The sequence below is a fragment of the Lissotriton vulgaris genome, chromosome 1_1 (genome assembly GCF_964263255.1).
Source record: "Lissotriton vulgaris chromosome 1_1, aLisVul1.2, whole genome shotgun sequence".
In the NCBI taxonomy this organism is placed as follows: Eukaryota; Metazoa; Chordata; class Amphibia; order Caudata; family Salamandridae; genus Lissotriton; species Lissotriton vulgaris.
Window position 1 is genome coordinate 995,980,071 of NC_141685.1, and position 20,719 is coordinate 996,000,789.

Here is a 20,719-nt window from a genome sequence, read left to right on the forward strand (position 1 = left end):
CTATATGAGGATGCCCTGCAGGACGGGAGGCTCCCCCCTGACCTGACTCCGGCTACCATTGTCCCTATCCACAAGGAAGGCAAACCAAAAGAGTTCTGCGAGTCCTATCGCCCAATCTCATTATTAAACACGGAAACGAAGCTACTGGCCACTATCCTGGCAATGAGATTGCGCTTGGTGATATCACAGCTGATACATCTTGATCAGACTGGATTTATACCAGACAGGGCCACCAGACTGAACCTCAAGCGCACTCCCAACTGGCTGCAAGAGGTCCGGGACAGGGAAGACCCACACTGGTTCCTGTCCCTCGATGCGGAAAAGGCCTTTGACGCAGTACATTGGCCGTTCTTGGAGGGCGTCCTACAGAAATTCGGCTTCGGACCAAAATTCCAGAAGTGGGTACAATTGCTATACAGCCGAGGGCCAGGGTGAGAGTAAACGGGGTCCTATTGCGAGAATTCCAAGTACGAAGAGGGACCAGACAGGGGTGCCCCCTCTCCCCAGTCCTGTTCGCCCTAACGATAGAGGTCCTAGCGGCTAGGATTCGCCAAAATTCAGACATCAGGGGATTTCAACGGACCGAAGGAGATGTGAGCGAGGAAAAAATCTCGCTCTATGCGGATGACGTACTTTTGTATGTAACTTCACCGGAAACGTCGAAGCCGCAGTTATTTCATGAACTGGAGCTATACGGTGACCATGCCGGATACCGAATAAATTGGCATAAGTCGGTCTTATACGACCCTGCAGGGAGGGACGCTTGGTCAGACCTTCCAGGAAGGCTGCTCACTACAACAGAGGGCTTTCAATATTTAGGGGTGTATCTCACCCTGGATAGATATATATTTCGTACACTCGTAACATTGAGCGCATTATGGTGAACTCCATTACAGATATGGACCGCTGGAGACTCCTCCCACTCACTCTCCTAGGCCGAGCGGCTATGTACAAGATGATTATTCTCCCCAAGTACTTGTACGCCCTTCAAAATGAGTATTATCCCCTCCCCCCAAAAGTCTTCCCCAAGATACATGCAGACCTACGGGCCTTTATATGGCTGGGTAAGCAACCCAGGGTGGCATTGACCACCCTACAGAGGCACCAATACAGCGGGGGGGATTTCACTCCCGAATCTGGAGGCATATTACTGGGCGGAACACTTGGTCCCGATCAACGAATGGATACACGCACAGGCAGACCATCCCTCCTATGCACTGGAGCGCCACAAACTAGCATCCAGACATATTCTTTCCTATTTATATGGGGGGTATGGCCGGAGACGTCTTTTACCGGCAACTGAAATTACCCTTCTTGCTTGGAAGGCATCCACAAAACGTATGGGGTGTGACAGGAAGCCATCAAGACAAACACCACTCTGGCACTGCACATGGCTGACGGAGCTTCACAAACTAACGGGTTATAGGAGGTGGGACGACATAGGGATCTCTACACTAGGAGATGTAATTGCCAAAGGGCAACTGAAATAGTTTGCGGTTTTGACCGCGGAATTCGGCCTACACCCCACAGAGAGATACAAATACACTAGATTGAAACATGCATGGGGGGCTCAGAATATCGACACCGCAGACCTGGCAGAATTCGCCCCACTTGAAGGCAGGCTCCTACAGGAACACATCCAGCAGAAGGCGGTATCTCTAACTTATTAGACCCTTACGAATAACATGTTAGGCGACCTGGCCAAGCTTCGACAGCAATGGGAGGCAGACGTGGGTGTTATTGAAGACATTGATTGGGAATTGGTTTTAACACATCCCAGAGAGGTGGCAGTTAAATCCCGACTCCGCCTTATCCAATTTAAAGTATTACATAGAACCTACTTTGATAGGGTGAGGCTCCAGAAAATGGGGAAGACAGATTATACTAAGTGCTTACGATGCCAGGACCCCAGGAGGGACTTCTTTCATGTCTTGTGGTCATGCTCTAAAATACAGGGATACTGGTCGGATGTTTTTACGGAACGGTCGGCAGTCCTGGAGAGTAAATTACAGGCAGACCCAAAGCTGGCTCTATTGGGCATGACAATTGATGTAGATCTTCCACGCCCTCTGCTGACCTTCCTGGTACTGGCCTTAGTAGTGGCCAAGAGAGACATAGCGAAATACTGGGGGGCAGCAGGGATACCACTTCTAGAAGAATGGAGGAGAGGCCTAGATATGTATATGGCGGCTGAGAGAGTCACGTACAAAGCAAGGGGTGCCCTATGAAATTTCGCAAAGTATGGGGGAAATGGAGGAGCTATCACGGATTAGATGCTGGACTGTAATGGGCCACTATGAGAGGTGCATATTGGAGGACAGAGAGATTTATCGATAATTGTGATCTTGATGATAATATGGAGAGTCCATCTTGTGATCTTTTTTACGTGTGAAATGTATGCTTCAAAATGGGTACAGAATGGGGGGATGGCGGGAGTGGGGGGGGGATGTGCACTTTATTGTAGAGATGACTGCAATGTTCAGTTTTGGAGAAAATGCAAATAAGAACGGTTATAAAAAAAAATGTAATTCTTCATTTAAAATAAATCACAACAATCCTTCCAATGCATTTCGGCACTAGGCCTTCATCAGGGAAGTCGTGTTTCGATTGGGACTGCTTCCGATTACAAAGCTGCCGCCATTTTACTATGAGATGGTGGGAGAATGATTCTGCTAAGAGAGGTACTAGACACATATGGTTGGAGATTACCTGAAGGTGATGTCCATACAAGTACGAAAGTTAAAGCAGCTTCAATTGATAGAAAGAGCCTACATCTCAATTTGAGAGGTCACTGCTCTGTTGTGGTCTCTTCGCTGTTCTGGTACAAGCACTGCTCTTATGCCTAAGAAGCTGACCATCCACAACCAATTCAGTGTTTCTATTGATAAGATATTTCATTGTAACACTGTAAAGATTGCAGGCACTATTCTTCCTCAAATTCCGAGGGAGACTTCACTTTAGTCGGCTGTCTAAACGGCTGTGACATTATTGCCAGGTTAGGGAGAAATCTGCAATAATATGTTAACATCTTACATTTCTGACATCTATGACTGTTAGCGGGCGATGCTTACTTCTGCACTAGAAAAAAAGTAGTTGAATTTGAAGTCATTTCCCAAAAATTTTCAAATGCAGAGATGCACAGTGAAGTGGCAGCCCTAGATTATTTGAAGTGTCGACTTTAGTGGGCAGTGATGTTTTTTGGTAGATCCAGCTGGTGAAGAACAAGATGTCATAGCCAGAAAGTGCTTCCTTGTGGGCATTCTGTACCTACTCCACTGCCAAAGAGTTTCCATAGGGCAGTCTTTTGTGGCATCTTATACCGATGAGCTTTTAAAATTGGGTTATCTACTGTCTTTTTTCATCCAACAGTAGCCTGTGATAAGCAGAATCGAAATTTGCCTAGCTTACGTAACGGTAAGTTTCAATTCTATTAAGGACACGGAGGCGAGGATTATGCTATATCTTCCTTCGCTTTATTACCATAAAGACTCCACAGCAGCTTAGGAAAAGATATAAGAACAAAGAAATGCTTTAAACATAAAGCATTGACGTAATGTTCAACAAATCAAACAACAACTCCCAAGAGTCTCTTTGCATAACAGTAGTCCATAGTCCTTCCACTCTGTCCATCATCACTATATAACCAGACTTCTCATCATCTTCCTCCTCTTTCTTCGCGCAGATCACGCTTGAGCCTCATTGGTCCTGTTTAGCACCGTCGTTGTCTGTCAAAAAAGGAACAGCATCAGCGAGGTGGTCCAGGAATGCGACAACAAGGCGAGGAGCATTCAGTGAATAACACAGTGCCGACAATGTAAAGGAAAACGCTTTACTTACTGCCATACGGGTGGGTAGAGACACCACTGTAGCCTGACTGGGATAATCCTCGCCTCCGTGTCCTTAATAGAATTGAAACTTACCGTTACGTAAGCTAGGCAAATTTCGATTCTATGTCAGGACCGGAGGCTTCAGATTATGCTAGTTCAAAGCTTACTTACCACCAACTGGGCCAAATCCACCACCGGCTTAAAATAAAACCTCTTGAAGGTGGAATCCGAGGACCAATCCGCCGCTCGCATTAGGTCCTCCAGACGAGCACCCACCGAGAATGCCTTAGAGGCCATGGCCCCCCTGGCGGAGTGTGCTCCAAAGAGAGAAGTATTGATGCCTGCTTCTTGCATGACCCACCGCACCCACCGAGCAATAGTGGGGGAGGAGACAGCTTTGTGTGGCTTCCGCAGGGCAATCAACAACTGACGCTCGCCCGGAGGGCGTAGATCCAAGGTCAGGTCCTCATATGCTTTGAGGCAATGCACGACACACAACTTAGGAGTGTCAAGAAAAGCTGGATATGAAATAGAACGCGACGACGTTTTCGTGCGTCGGCCTACTGTAAAAGTAACCCCATCCGGGGAAAAGATGCGTGCAGAGACATCCAGCGCGCGCACATCAGAGACGCGCCTACAAGAAACCAAACATAACAACATGGCTAACTTCGCCGACAGCTCTTTAAGAGACAGATAGGAATTGGCCGGCCACGACAGGAACAAATTCAGAACCAAATTGACGTCCCAAAGGACGGAGTACCTGGGTTCCGGAGGCAGCGCGAGGCGGATAGCTCGCAGAAGCCGGCACACAAAAGGATGTTCCCCTACTGGATGGCCATCGATGTTGTCATGGCCAGCCGAAATCGCCGATCGAATAGCATTGATCCTCCTATACGCTAGGCCCTTGTCGGCCAAATGCGCCAGGAAGTTCAGCACGGGAACGAGGCCCGCGACCAAGGGATCCAGACCCCTTCGTAAACACCAACGCATCCACTTAAGCCAAGCGGATCTGTAACGCTTCGTCGTACTATCGGCCCATGCTTTGGAGAGCAAGTGCTCAGCCGACCCTGAAAGGCCCGGGAGCGACCAGCGTCTCCTGAGAGCCTCCACACCACGAGGCGGAGAGAGTTCTGCACGACGAGGGGATGCGGTTCCTGATCCGGATTTGTCAGGAGCAGAGGAAACAGAGGGAGTAGGATTGGAAAATCCCAAGAAAGTTCCAGAAGAACCGGAAACCATACTTGCGACCTCCAGAGCGGCGTAACCAACACCAGCTCCGCACCCTGGCGGCGTATTTGAGCCGCCGTTCGCATTATCATGGAGAACGGGGGGAACGCAAACGGCTGTTCCCGACTCCAATCCTGTAAGAACGCGTCCGTGGCCTCCGCTAGAGGGTCCGGCCTCCAGCTGTAGAACCGCGGCAGCTGGTGGTCGAGACGGGACGCAAAGAGGTCCACCGAGAAGGGACCCCAGAGGGAGTGTAGCCACCGGAAGACCTCCGGATCCAGTTTCCACTGGCTGGCGTCCCTGAGATGTCGGGAGTGCCAGTCCGCTACCTGATTGCACTGGCCTGGTAGGTACTCCGCCGTCACCGCAATGTGACGAGACAGGCAATAATCCCAGAAGTCCTTCGCCAAGTCCGCCAAGGCGCGGGAACGAGGACCTCCTAGATGGTTCACATAACGAACCGCCGAAACATTGTCCATCCGTAACAGGACACAAGCTCTGACCGAATCCTTGGTCCAACAACGAACTGCGAAGGAGCCCGCCAGGAGCTCCAAACAATTGATATGCAATTATTGTTCTTCTGAAGACCAGGCGCCGCCGGTGGAAAAATCCCCCCACCGGGCGCCCCAGCCCGACCTGCTGGCGTCGGACTCTATGATCAGGTCCGGAGCCGAACCGAAGATCGCCCGACCATTCCATGCCTCCATGTGAGACAGCCACCATGACATTTCCTCCTTCACTTCGTCCGTGAGGGGAACCCACTGATCGTAACTCATCCCACGGCGCAGGTGTTGCGCCTTCAGGCGTTGGAGAGCCCTGTAGTGCAGCGGACCTGGGAAAATCGCCTGGATGGAGGACGAGAGAAGACCCACCACCTTGGCGATATGTCGCAGGGACGTCCGATCTCTCGCGATCGTCTGCCGAAGCAGGTGGCGTATCTTTGCGACCTTCCGACCCGGCAGGCTCAAGACCGCCTGCACCGAGTCCACCACGAAACCTAAAAAGGTGATCTGCTGAGTGGGAACCAAAACCGACTTGGAGCGGTTGATGACAAACCCCAATCTCTGGAGCAGGCCGACGGCTTGACGCAGTTGGCCCGCCAGTACCTCTGAGCACTGCCCCATGAGGAGGATGTCGTCCAAGTACACTAGCATACGGACCCCTTGACTTCTGAGAAACTCCACTACCGGGTGGAGGACCTTCGTGAAGCACCAAGGGGCCGAGGAAAGACCGAACGGCAGAGCGGTGAATTCGAACACCCTGTCGTCCCACAGGAATTGTAGGAAACGACGATGAGGGGGGTGGATGGGGACGACCAAGTAGGCGTCCTTGAGATCCAGTCTCACCATCCAATCCCGAGGGAGGAGCACGTCCCGAAGGAGGTGGATACCCTCCATCTTGAAGTGACGGTAGACCAACCACCCATTGAACTCATTGAGGTTGATCACAGGTCTTTTGCCCCCATCCGTCTTGTCCACTAAAAAGACGTTGCTGAGGAACCCATGTGGGTGGCGCGTTGATAGACGGATGGCTCCCTTGCGCAGCAAGTCCGAGATCTCCCCGTCTATCAACCGCGCGTCTGACTCTGAAAAAACCATCGGGCGCGGGGGCCTCGCTTGAGTGGGCTGGTCGTAAAATTCTATATGGAAACCCCGTACAGTTTGCAAAACCCAAGCGTCGGCAGTGAGCAATTCCCACTCCTCGTAAAAGCTTGCCAGCCGCCCCCCAATTGGAACTTGATCCAAACAAAGTACACTTACCGGGGGCATTCCCTTGACCGGAGTTCTTCTTGAACCATCTGCCACCGAAGCGCTGTCCTCTGGTGGGGTAGAAGTTGGTATAGTTGGCAGAGGTCTGGTATTGACCTCTTCCGGAGCCTTGTCCTCTGCTGTTGGTCTGCTGACCACGGCCGATCGCGCGGCCCCTACCGCGACCGGCCCCTCCAGAGAAACGCTGGTGGAACACCCTCTTGATGCTAGACTGGGCTTTATCCAGCGACGTGAACGTATTCACAAACTTGCCCAGCTCCCTGATGAAGGGTTCGCCGAAGAGGCCACCCTGGGCCACAGCACCCGCCTCCGACGAGGCCAGGTCCCCCAACTTCGGGTCCAGCTTGATTAGGAGCGAACGCCGTCTCTCAGTTGACAGGGCACAGTTGGCGTTGCCCAAGAACACAATCACCCTCTGGGCCCAATTCGAGAGCACCTCCGGCGAAATGGCGGTGCCATTCACGCTAGCCTCCTCCGCCATGTCGAGGATCTTCGTGGCGGGCCCGACCGCGTCTAACAATTTGTCCTGGCAGGCCCGCCAGGACCGGTCAATCCCCTTCCTGGGGTCCTTCATAAACTTCGCCAGGAAGGTGGCCATCTTGGGGTCCAATTCTGGGGTCATGGCCACTTTCCCTTCCAAAGTTGGCCGAGGGCACTCCCCACGTAGGCAACCCCTCGCTTCCTTTTCCAGGGGCTTGCGCAGCCTGCCCGCGACAAATTTCGCCACCGTCTCCCCCGGTGCCCAGGCTGCGGACCGGGGATGGATTATCTCGTCCGGGTCCAGCATGCCCGACTCATCCCGGGGCATCTCCTTGGCAGAGGGCGCCGGAAGCCAAGATCGGGTCGACTCCCCGTCGTCATCCGTGTCCGGAGAGTCGTAGATTGGGGAGGCGGGGGCCGTAGACACGTCCCCTGAAGCACCAGGATCCACCAAGGGTGTAGGGGGCACCGCTGTCGCCTTAGCCAGGAAGGCGTCACGAAGACGCTCAAAAGCGCCCCTGTCCACCCCTTGGGCCTCCGATGACGGCCCCTCCTTACAAGGCCTCTTCGGGGCGGGTGGCAACCCGCCGGATGTCCCCGGGAGCTCAGGGGACGGAGGCACATGCGCCGCTGCCAGCTTCGCGCACTCTTCCACGATGCGGGCGGAAAGGCGGTCTTCCATGGGGCCTACCACCTCCGTCACACAGCGGTAGATGGAATTGTCCACCGCCTGGTAGAACTTGTCGTCCTGCAGATAGGGGCAGGGTTCCTCCTCGTATTCCCCTTCCATCTCGGAACCAAGGGCAAATGTGGGGCACCCAAGTGGGCGGCAACCGAGAAAGTTCTCGAATGTGGGCAGGGCAAGCGGCTGCGATCACGTTTTGGGCCAACTGACGTGGCAGGTGGGCTGCACCAACCCCCAAGCGCGCAGACCCTCCTCGCCGGGACCGGGTCTTCGTACCCCTCAAGCGCGCTAGGCCACACTTTGGATAAAGAGGTGCATAAGGGACACCCGAAGGTGATTCACGCGGTCCGAGCCGCCATACAGACCCCAACGGGGCGTCAAGAGTAGGAAAATTACAGACCCGGGGCACCAGGTGTCAGAGGGGTACGCGAGGGCTGGCTCCTGCGCAAGCAGACTCCACGGCGCGGCTCCTGGCACTGCGGAGACGCGCCGAAGGGTCGGCGAGACGACAGGCCGCCCCCTGGCGGTCTATGTACACACCGCACACAAGTGGGAGATAAAGTCGCGTAGGAACGAAGAACGTTCCCGCAACTGGGGACTCTGTAAGGGAATAAACCATGCAATGAGTCCCCCCAACGATCGTACACAATACAATCAATCACAGTGAAAAAGGGAAAAATATAGGAAAGCACTTATCTGGCTGCGGGAGCAGCGAAGAAAGAGGAGGAAGATGATGAGAAGTCTGGTTATATAGTGATGATGGACAGAGTGGAAGGACTATGGACTACTGTTATGCAAAGAGACTCTTGGGAGTTGTTGTTTGATTTGTTGAACATTACGTCAATGCTTTATGTTTAAAGCATTTCTTTGTTCTTATTATATCTTTTCCTAAGCTGCTGTGGAGTCTTTATGGTAATAAAGCGAAGGAAGATATAGCATAATCTGAAGCCTCCGGTCCTGACATAGAATTGAGATCAAGTTTTGAAAATTATTTGGCTCCATCAGGATGATTAATACTATTATAAATAATTGGCATCAGGTGTCCCCTTCATCTAATGATTTGTTTGGCAATCACATATCTAACTCACGACCCTGGTTGTTTGGGCCTTCATTTTGAAAACCACGGAAACACCCATTCAGATACCATTTCAATAACTCCTTATTTTTTTTATTTCCGGAGTTCGGCTTGTACCAGAGGCACTGGGTGAAACAGCACTCTCCTGTGACTTACAAGCTGACTTGATAATCCGGTTAATGTGTAAAATTCCAGGCTGCGCTAAAGGCATCCAAGTCTGGCGAACACATGGTCAAATTCATATTAGGGGTTTGCCCATGAGATCTGTTTCACTACTATGACCAAAGAAGAGAAGAAGCCTTTTGCTATGACACAGCTGATTACATTTATATTCCTGATCTGGATCACAAATATTTTAGCTCGTCTGGTGATGCCACCATGTCTGAGAGACTGGGAACATCCCTGCACACAGCAAAGGTTTTCTATACTCCGTAGGCATAGATTCTTGTTTTTATAGCCACCAATTTTAGCCCAGGTTTTAGTTTTGAGTACTGGCTAGAATCCATTACATTCAGCAATGTACCCATGGTAAGGATCAAGATGCTTAGCCCTTATCTTAGATCTGTGCTTCTCACTTCAGTTGCAATCTCCTAGTTTGATGCTTTGCCCGCAAAGAAAAGGAGGAAACAAATAGCTAATTTTCTTTGTTAAAGAACAGGTTGTTCGACAGTCTGTGGAAGTTTTAGTGACACATCTAGGATATTGTGTCAAGCTCAATGGGGCGCATTTGAAGCACTGTGTACAACATGGAGGTTGGGGACATGTATGGTAGTGTGCCCATCTCTAGACGGCACATCTGAAATACAGTTTGTGGCCAGGCAGCACACCTGGACAGCTATGCTCAGACCAATGCACAAAGCAGCTATGTTCAAGCTTAGCACTATGCATCTACCTTCTGTACAACTAACCTCAGATGTATTGCACGTATATGTTTTTACACATAAACAGCCTTTCAATACACCTACCCATCGCTAATCCACACGTCTTCTTCAGCAGTACATGAAGAAGCCGCACGGATCAGAGATGTGAACGCATGCAGCGGGATAAGCGAAGATGTGCAGCTCATGAGTTTGAATCGAGCAAGACCGGCTCCTCCTTCAGTCATTCCACAGGTTGGTATATTAAGTAACATGAAGCGGGATACTAACGCCCGTTATTTGCACTGTGTAGAAATGGAAATATTGAGATACAAAGCCCGATTAAAAATGTATATATATATATATATATATATATATATATATATATATATATATATATATATATATATATATATATATATATATATATACACATATACACACACACACACACATACACCAGGTGAGAGACTGCCACGCTCTCCGAGAAGGGTTAGCTCAGAGGAATCCTTCTCCTGCGTACGAAGGCAGTGAAAAATATCAGTTACCCTTTAGAGCTGCATGTAAAAAGGTCTGCATGTTCAACTAATACATTTTGGAAAATGATTCTGTAAAAGTTTGGGCTGAACTCAGTTCACAATGGGTCTTCTGTTTAAGCTATACGTCTATCACAGTATACCAGTCCCCTTGTGGATGGGAACTAAAACAGCGGGTATTCCTTGCATGGACAAGCAGTTGATGGGAATCGTATTCTGAAATTGATAATCTCAGGTTCTATATTTAAACAAAAATGGGAGAAAAACAGATGTCAAATTTCCCTCTTATTTAAGACATATACTTATGTAATATGGTCCTTTTCATACCTGTTGTCGAGTGGCTCCGTAAATTAACCCTTTGCCAAACATTTTCTTCTGTCACCGTCTAGAATCTGAATGACACTGATGGTCATTCCAGGGGCAGACACGTCCCATGTAAACATGCCATTTTGTCACTGCACCTCCTACATGAAGCTAGTGATGCCAAGACGGTAAGCGTCTATCTGTATTGCCAACAACGACGGAAACCGTCCCATCGTCTTCGTAGATCTGTCACCATTGCAAAAGCACAGACCCTCGCTCAACGACTGATTTCTTGAGAGAACTGGTGTTGTACAGAGGTAACGCAAAAGCAATTGCACCCCCTTGCGTACACATCCATTACTAACCACCAGCCGTTCGTGGGGTCAGCTTTCAAGCGTGCACCTGCTTGCCACATTTCTACGATTTTATTGATGGCACTTCGTCTGAGTCACATTTCACAGTGTACATTTCGTCGCATGCACATTAGACGAAAACTGTGCCTAAAATATGCAGCTGTATTTTCATCGATTAACATCAATTGAAAGGCTAGATTCCTCATGACCGTTATCAAACGTAACCCATCATTTAAAAGAAGGAAAGGCAAAACCTGTACGTCTCGACGTCAGAACAGCAATTGCCTTTAGTAATGCTATGAGTGTGGAAAAAAAACAGGGGGGGGGGCTAGTTCCTTCTGCCAATGCTGTGCTGTGCACCATCAGAAACAAATGGGGCGTGTACGAGTCCACTTGCACGCACATATGAGTTATGGCTCTTTATCGGAGCAGCATGATCAGATATGAACGTGCATGCGTCACCACGTATACACACGGGGAGACGGGGGTCGTTTTTTCCTACTAGCCCAAGAAAAGCATATGTCAAATTTGGAGTGGTAAACAGAAAAATACAAAAAAGTACACTACTGCAAATTGAGGCTGCAGGGAGCTCTAAGAAATTTTTTTTTATAAAAAAAGGCACATGAAGGGCCAAGAGAGGAGCAGTAACATGGGTAAGCGCAGGGGGGGTCGAGGTTGGCAGATGGGAAAAATGTAAGAAAAAAAAAACGGGACGAAATAAGAGGGGGATTAAGAAGGAGCAACGCAGTGAGTGCAGATATTTGGTGAGAAAGCATCAAACGAGAGCGCGCGGTAGGACAAAAGCCATCCATTAAAATGATGGTAAAGAAACAATGCTTCAGAGGAAGGACAAAAAATACAAGGGCAAGGAAAGCCATAAAATAAGAAGGAAGCAAAGAGTGTCCACAAAGTCAACCAATTTTAAACAATGGGCTGGCCCAATGTCCACTGATTGCATTGGTACTGTACATAATGGGATCTTTTCTTTTCAACAATAGGCAATCTAAAAGCTGTCTGTAGGTGAGAATCAAACACAATGTTCTTCATTAAAATTAAAGAACTTATAATAGAGTTAAAGAATGGAATTACTATTTCTTTCATTTGAGGATGTTTCCGGATATGTGTCACCGCTAGGTCCATCTATGTTACCAAACAATCTCTCTCATCTGCTCACATGCGTCTTATTATACATGCACAAATCAACTCACATTTGCAAGCAGTTATTTTTAAAAACTAAGAAATCGGGTGTACTGCGGTTTTCACTTGCAACATTTTAAATGTATTTGAATCATTTTTGGGCGATAATTACCTGAATGTTCCCCATCACTCGAGGGTACTCGGAAGTTTTCGATGCTCAGAGGCACATGATGAAACTACCAGCGATTCTGAACGGGGTTAGGGAAAAGACTTAGGCGGATTTGTTCCTGTCATGCGAGACTTCGCTAGACAGGCGAGGGGCCGCTCGGCGCACGGCAACGAAGGCGCTGCTAATTCCCAACCCTGCTACTTACAGGACAAGCACAAGGACTGTCCGGCATTTAGCAACATGACAAGAGGGGTGACAGCTGCCCCGCCATCCGTCAGTGCCCGTGTAATAATATTCAGGCCTAAAGTGCTGAAGAGAGTGCATGCCTACATTTAATGAGGCAGAGCTTCACCGCCTCACATCGCGCGCGCGCTGCCGGAAGTAGTGCACAGGTCACGGATTGAAACCCAGGCGGGTTACCTCAGCCATCCAACTTTCGAAGGTTGAGAAACACGTTTGACAAATGTGGTGGATGACAATGCACCTGGAGTGATTCGGTAGGAGGTCCTAAAGTTTAGTGTGGGTGCTCAATATCCGTTTGTCAGGGCTTCAGGGAACTTGCCAAGTATACAAAGAAATTAAACAGAGCGAAGAGAAGTAGATAATAGATTGCCGCCCTACTAAATGTTACTTTCCTGTAAGCATCTGTTCATAGTATATGCCCTTCTATCATCTAGTTCTTGTCGGCTCCTTCATTTCTTTCTACAATGTGCTGTACAATTACATGCGCCCACTCCCCTCCTCTGGAGGCTGTCTGCTGCAGAACTCTCCTCTGATCACCTATTTCTTACACTCACAACGCACATGGTCACTGTGCCACTCCATACACTCATGCACTACTGCAGGAGGCAGAGATGGTCAAACTCAAAGACCTTCTGGTGTCAGATCGCTAGGTTGTGCTGTATGAGGCAGTGTCTGATTCTGCCTTTTGTTTGAGAAGTTCCAGCCTGTTGAGCAGCTTCTGGAGAGTGCTGATGAACATCTATCTTGAGGAGTGCGGAGTACCAAAGCTGTCCAGCCAAAGTGGGAGCCACCAAGATTAGAATGAGCGATGTTTGTCAAATCTTCCTTATCACGTGCAGAAGGAATGGGAGAGGAAGAAAGGTGTAGGTAAATATCTCTGACCAATTCACCCACAGAGAATTGGCCATGGACTGTGGATGTTGGTACCTGGAGGCAACGTCTGGACATTTTGCATTGTCGTGGGTGGCAAACAGGTCTATCAGTATAGCAGCCCAATGGTGGAAGTAGGGGAGTAGGACCTGTGGGTGGAGTTCCCAATTGTGATTTGCTGGTTCGCCCTGCTGAGCAGTTTGCCAAAGTCATTGTCTATACCGGCATGGTACTTCACCAGGAGATGTATGCTGCGGTAAATGGTCAGGTACCAGATCTTTTTGCACTAGCCTGGAGAGCTGGGGTGAATACCTAGAAGTTTCTCCCGAAGGTAATTACCTGGTGGTCATGCTGCTATTTCTTGATGAAGACTACTTTGCCCTAAATGTCCTGAAAAAAGGTTATGAGAGCTAGGCTTATGGCTATGAGTTTGCGATACTGAATGTGGTACCCTTGGCAGTGGTGGGCCCATGTTCCCCGTAATGCCATGTTGTCTAGCTGTGACCCCCCTAGCCAGAGAGGGATATGTCCATAGTAATGGTCACCTGCTGGACAGGGTCTGCGAAGAGGAGGTTGTTGCTGTTTCACCTCTGTAGAAAGCAATGGGTGCTGGCCTACACCAAACACTAGATCTTACCAGTGATCCTGTGCTTGTGGCCATCGAGCCAAGAGGCACTCTTAACAGGCACATATGGAGCATGGCATGGGGTACTACGGCAAAGCAGGAGGCCATCATCGCTAGGAGGAGCATTACTGAGCCGACTGTGGTGACGTTTGGGTTGAAAGAGGCAGCAGCTGCTATGCGAACACCCTCGGTTAGTTAGGGTACACTTGTTTGTAGCAGCGTTTAGGACTAATCTGACGAAAGGCTGGACTTGGAGGGAGTAGAGGTGGGCCTAGGTAGCACGTATATTGAATCCAAGGCTGTGGAGCATGGAAATGTGGGCTTGAGTGTGGGGGAAGCATTGCAGCCTGCTGGCGTTCTTGATCAACCAATTGACAAGATAAGGAAACACGAGTGCCACCCACACTTAGAGGAGTGACCACCAGAGACTTGGTGAATACCCTTGGGGCAGTGGTGACCCCCAAAGGGCAGTACTTTGAGTGCTAGCGAATCTTCCAACAGGACATATTTGTTGAGGGGCTGGAGATCCAGGATTGTCCTGAGGAAGCAGTCTTGGGAATTAGGAAGAAAAAGAGAGTAGATGACGTTTGCCCAATAAAGAGGGGTCAACCTCTCTATTGAGACTTGGAGGAGAAGCACTTGTACCTCTTCCTGGAGAAGGCAAATACGTTCCCTGCTGCGGGTATGTGTGCAGGTAGGATGTTGGGAGAGTTGTGATCAGTTCTAGGCAGTAGTAGACGTCTGCAAGAACCCACAGGTCTCAGATGATTTCCTCTCAGCAGTTAAGGAAAACATGATGTCTCCCCTCAACAGGTGAGTGTGATGGAGTGGGTTGGGGATGGTGAGGCACAGCAAGTCAGTGTTGGAGATGCGGCCCCTTTGCCAAGACCTCCTATACAACTGCATTTATTGTTATTGCCCCTGTAGCCACCCTTGGTATAGCCCCTATCTCCCTGCCGGTGGAAGAACTGCTGTGGATACTAATAGGTATGTGGTGGTCAGGAGAAGGGCCCTTGGTGGTTTCTCTATCTCCAACAGAAGACCTATTAGCTCGAGTTTGAAGAGCACCCATTAATTATGAAAGGTCTGTGTTTTTCTTGATCTTCGCCATCAAACTGTAGCCCAAATAATTGTTCAACAAAGAACGGGAGGTTGAGGAGATGCTGTTGGAACTTCGGGCATTTAAACCCAAAAATGCAGAGCTTGGCATGGAGCCTGAAGAGAAGGACGGTATTAACCACCCAGGAGGATTTCCAAGATGCAAAGGATGTTGGTGATGGTCTTACCCTCAGATGCTATCTTCTCCTCCCCTATTCCTGAGACACTCCATAAGCTCCTGCACCTCCTCCCACTGGGACCTGTGATAGCGAGATAGGAGCCCTACGGAGGTCCCTATACGCCAGTGGGTAACTGCCCTATTGTCACCCAACTGCCTACTGATTCAAGCTTCTTGCTCTCCTTGTCTGGTGGCAAAGCATGGTTGTGGCCTGACCATAGGCTAGCTTGCGGGAAGTGTAGACAAGGGATTCGGGAGGGACATGGCCTCTGATGTGGACAGGGTCATTGGGGGAGGCTTATACTATTTCTCTACCCTGGGTTTACTACCCTTGGCTCGACAGGCTCATTGAATGTCTCCAGGGCTCATTTAAGAAGGTCTTTGAGCATGGAAAAGAACTGCACCATTCACTCCGATTTTGAAGAGTGTTTCGATAAGGAAGTCCTCTTCTTCATGGGGGTGCATGTACACCTTGTGGAAGGCGGCTGCCCACAGACCTTGTGGTACGCCATAGTATCATCAGGGGGAAATCCCATCATGCGGTGGCTGTAGATGTCTGGATCACCCAGAGGATAGAGGACAAGTGTGTCATAAGGGTCAGTAGGGTCAAAGGGGCTGTCTGGATAAAAGAAAAAGGTGAGAACACCTCAAATAAATATCAAAAAGTAGAGGGCTGGTGCACTAGTCCTTGTGTCTCCTGGGCATCAGATCCAAGGAAGGTGCAGGATCCTCCTCAAAGGCAAGCCTCTATCTTGAGGCAGAGTCTTTGCATGCTTCAGCAGAGGAGGTTTAGCCAAAATTGTCCGTCAGAGGATTGATTAACAGGTGCTTCCGCCTTGCATCAAGCGCCTCTTGGAGTCTTTGAAGCAGGATGGGCTTTTCCGAATCCTTGGAGCTGGACATCAATGGAGCTTGGCATTGAGGCTGGCTTCAAAGTCGACAGGAGGGTGGTTGCTGAAGCCTTCAGGTTCAGAGTGATGCCAGAGCTTGTAAGTGCTTTGGGCTGTGTAGGGCTCGACTCCCTTGGAATGGTCCTTTCAGGGATCTCAGGTCTTCACCTGGTGCAGACCGGAGGCCGACTGTGGTAATGTCTTATGCGCAGGGCTGGACTCCAGACTCCCTTGAGAGCGGAGATCTACCTCACCATGAGGCCCCTTGTGAGGCTTGGAACGGGTGCCTGGCTGACTATACTTGCAACACTGGGCGTAGTTAACAGTCGAGGACCACTGGTCCTGGAGGTCGGCAGGGCAAATCCCTTTTCTTCCTCCAAGTCAGATGATGCTGGAGGAGATGGCATTTGGGGGTGTTGGGAGGCAGCTTGGTGAGGTGGAATGCCAGACGGACCTGCGTCCTCTCCTTCAAAGGGATCTTGTTCACTGAAAATGTCAGGAGTATTGGTGACAGACTGCGTTTGCATTCTGCTGTGCAGCCAATGCCTCTTCTTTTGGTACCACATTATTTTTTCCAAAGCGGAAGTTAAAGATCGATTCACATGAGGCGTTGTTGTGGTCCACGGAAAGGCAGCAGTTACTAACCCTTTGATGGTCCGACCACAGGAACTTCGAATGGCACTGAGGGCAGTACTGGCAGGTTGTCACCTTCTAAAGCTCCACATTCTCAGGTGTCAAATGCTGGTGAAGGGGGTGTGGGGGGGGGGGGGACATTGCTCCGGCAGGGCAGGGGCCCTGCTGTTCAGGGACTCATCAGTGAGCATTGGTCTCTGGAGGGTGTCGGCAAGAGGAATACAACAGTTGAAGAGATTCTTCTAATGGTGGCAGTGGCAGTTTTCACTTTGTTGGCCCCATAAAAACATGGAAGAGTCATCGAATTTCAGAGCCCAGTCAGTACACATTAAAAATAGCAATAACAAAAAAAAACACACACACAAAAAACAGTCTAACATGGAGTTGGTGCCCATGGGCATTAAGAGAGGAGTCTCAGCACACCATGTTCCTCAAGACTTCTTAGAAGAAAAACAACTTGCAAAAGTCAGAGCTCAACACTAGATGGCAGGAGATTACGGAGCATGTGCACATTTAACCACACATGCTACGAACAAAACATTTTCTCCAGCATAACAAGAGACTTCTACTGCTAAATAAATGGTTGCATTGCAAGGTGAGCAGGAGCGCTCGCTTAGGCAAGAGGTGGCTGAATGAAAGCGGTCAATGATGCACTCTCTCCCGCAACTGTAAATTTCAAGCTGTGACTGAGATGTGCGATACTGGTAGCATTGGAAAACAATGATCCTATGCTTTAGCATGAATGCTGGTGGCAGTGACCCACGGAAAGCACCATAAACCGACAAGGGGTTACTGGACTGGAAAAAGGGCACTGTATCTCCAAGACACAGAAAATCTTCCAGGCAAATGAGAAGCCAAATCTTATGAACAGTATCCATAACGAGGATACTGGCTAAACTGCTATGAAAACAGCCTTGCACTGTAGCTTCCGCATCCCCACTCAGACTACATCGTCTATTTCTGGACCATATGATAGGATAGCCTGATCATACAACTATGCCATGGATGCAATACATGATAGCCATCATGCTCCTTACCCTATGCACCACTTCACAACTGTGCACCTCTGAAACACATTCTCTTGGATTCAAGATTATGGACTTCCACCTCAACACACCTTGGTAATCTTGTATTTACATACTCTGCTGCCTCGTACACCTATAGATCTCGTCACCCAATTTACACCTGGATACAGCACTAATTTTCAGCTTCAATCCTGAAGACCCGCACACTCAACATTCTTCAGTCGTTCACTGATACGAAAGCAGAGTGCAGTTATTCTAAAAATGTAACTCCATTCAGTTAAACCTCAGGCTATTATTACTCCAGAGATAAAGAAATAACCTGCAAAACATGCCGGGCTGATCATTAAACGGCTCGACTAAAGTCACGTTAAAAAGGTGGAAATACGAGTCCATCGACTTAAAAGCTATTTTAAACCAGCGACAGCCAAGTTGGTCAAACAATGCTGGTAACTAACAGAAAAGGAACACTTCAGACAAAGAATGCTCAACCTAACATTAAGAAGTGGGGTCTTATGAACAAAAGGCACGAGTAAGTACCTTGTGCCTGTCAGACTTCACTATGCATTCTATCAGTTGTCCACTTTTAGAATGCAGAATCAACACTTCAAACTTGTATCCGTGTCCCGGCAAAAGACATTACAATGAGACCTACCGAAAGCACGGCTCAGAAACTGAAGAGACAAAGCACCCCGATCTCTAAAAACAATCTTCTCCAAACCTCCTATCACTGAAGTCTTGACAATAAGAGACGCATCTTCATGCAAGAAAAGTGACTAAGGAAGCATGCCTTGCATCCAAGTCAGGTTCATCACAGAGGGCAGCAGAGGAAGCCTTCCCCCAACACCGAAAAGGTAGAATGAGGACAGCAGAGCAAGCGTCCTATCAAACAGGACAGGTAGCAGCAGCGCAAACTTCCCGCACATGTAGAAGACAAAGTGAGCACAGTAGTAACGCAAGATCTCTGTTGTACAGTGCTTAGCTCTTCCCTTGGGCTAGCACTCTAGATTACTGTGGGTGTTCCTAGTTCTGGAGTTCTCCTTCGCCTTGTTGGCAGTTGGAGCTCTGGTCAGATGAGGGATGGTCCTACCTGTTCTGTGCTGCAATAAAGCTGTTTCCTGGAGTACCTATTCGTGGAATCTTATTATAATTTACATCATTTGGCGACTTGGACTGGTGATGCGTCTGGCCACAGCTTCCTTGTCTGATTCTGCAGCCCAAAGAAGAATTACAGAACGGTAGCCTCCAGCTCCCTCACGAACCCCGTGTGGTGCACAGCGTGGAACAACTATTCTTTGCGGAGCTGATCGCAACCTCGGAAAGATTTTTGGAAGATTTCTCTTTCCGATATCTCCGCCGTCAAAGTGAGTGACGTCAGCCCCTTCAACGTCTCTTCAATGACGGTGAGCGCGATCTGAATGTATTCTGGTGTGTCGCGTAGCAACCACGCTTTACGCTGTACACATCACTGAAGCGCATTTCTCTTTGTGCGTGTCTACGCTGTAGTGTTGACGTTGGAAGTGTGATTGAGCTCACACGCTGTACGCTATGCATCACTGAAGCGCATTCCTCTTCATGCGCGTCTTCGTGATGACGTCAGAAGCGTGAACAAGCTCACGCACGACGCAGTCGGCCATTTTGATGTCGGTGGTTGCCTAGGAGACGCGACCCACCGGGAACTTCTCTGTTTGTTTGCAGAAATAGCGTTGAGTGTCAACTGACCTTGGATATCTTGATCGGTGTAAGCGGTAATTCTATAAGTCTTAAAATTAGAATAATAAGCGGACTGTTTTCCTTTTTACTTCACTTTTATACTGTGCCCTTATTTTTCGTGTGACAACTGCTCTGTGCTTCACAACCTTCATTTTGCTCTCGTGACTACATAAGACTGACCTCATGGCTCAAGCAGTCAATGTTGCTCTTCCACCGCAATTCTTGAGTGAACCAGGGAATCCGTCTGTAACGTGGGAAGACTGGATTGTTATGTTTAATAATTACATTCAGGCTCTAGATGGAGAAGACTTTTCATCTAAACGAAAGAAAGCTCTTTTAACGACCACTTTGGCCAAAGAGGGACAGCGTCTTTTCAAATATTTACCGCAAGCATTACCTTCTGGGTCTCTAGATGATTTTGATGAATTTAAAGAGGCGGTGGCAAGACTGGAAATCAGATTTGGTAAAGAGGAAAACCTTGTCCTACAAAGATATAAGTTCTATAAAAACAAACAGTTGGCAGATGAGAGCATTGATGAATTTGTTGCACGACTACGTGAACTATCTGTAAAATGCAATTTCGGTCAAATGGCGGATGAACTAATTAGAGACCAATTAATTGTTCAGGCCAACAACAGGAAGGTCCAAGAACGATTATGGGCAGCGAAGAATCCAACGTTGAAAGTTGCTATAGAGTTAGCAAAAGTTGTAGAAGAGAGCGAGAAATGTATGAGAGTTACAGAAGAGTGGTGTGGAAACAAAAGTCGCAGAAGTTTCCAATAAGAGTGTGTTTAGTGACAATAGTGATGATGAAGCAATGGCTATTGCTATTGTCAGGAAAAAGGGCTATATTCTTCAAAAAAAGAATGTACAACAATCGTCGAATAGTAAGAATAGTCAAAAAATGTGTTCAAAGTGTGGGAGTTTTTCGCATACCTCAGATGCTAAGTTCTGTTTTGCGAATAACAAAGAGTGTCTGCGTTGTGGAAAGATGGGGCACTTTGCAAAGATGTGCAAAAATAGAAATAG

General features: G+C 48.7%; 2 protein-coding genes across 5 annotated transcripts in view; one reads left to right on the forward strand and one right to left on the reverse strand.

Annotated features, from left to right (window-relative positions):
- Positions 1 to 20,719, reverse strand: part of TECR (trans-2,3-enoyl-CoA reductase) — a 286,254-nt gene that overhangs the window by 184,815 nt on the left and 80,720 nt on the right. The window lies entirely within an intron of this gene.
- LOC147748374 (uncharacterized) overlaps positions 1 to 20,719 on the forward strand; it is a 110,668-nt gene that overhangs the window by 15,508 nt on the left and 74,441 nt on the right. For 2 of the 3 annotated variants that reach the window (XM_086960946.1, XM_086960935.1), the window contains one exon: positions 10,057 to 10,175. In XM_086960946.1, coding sequence (XP_086817072.1) covers positions 10,057 to 10,175 — 119 coding nt within the window. The remainder of the gene's footprint in view (positions 1 to 10,056; positions 10,176 to 20,719) is intronic. The other variant, XM_086960955.1, reaches the window with a different exon arrangement.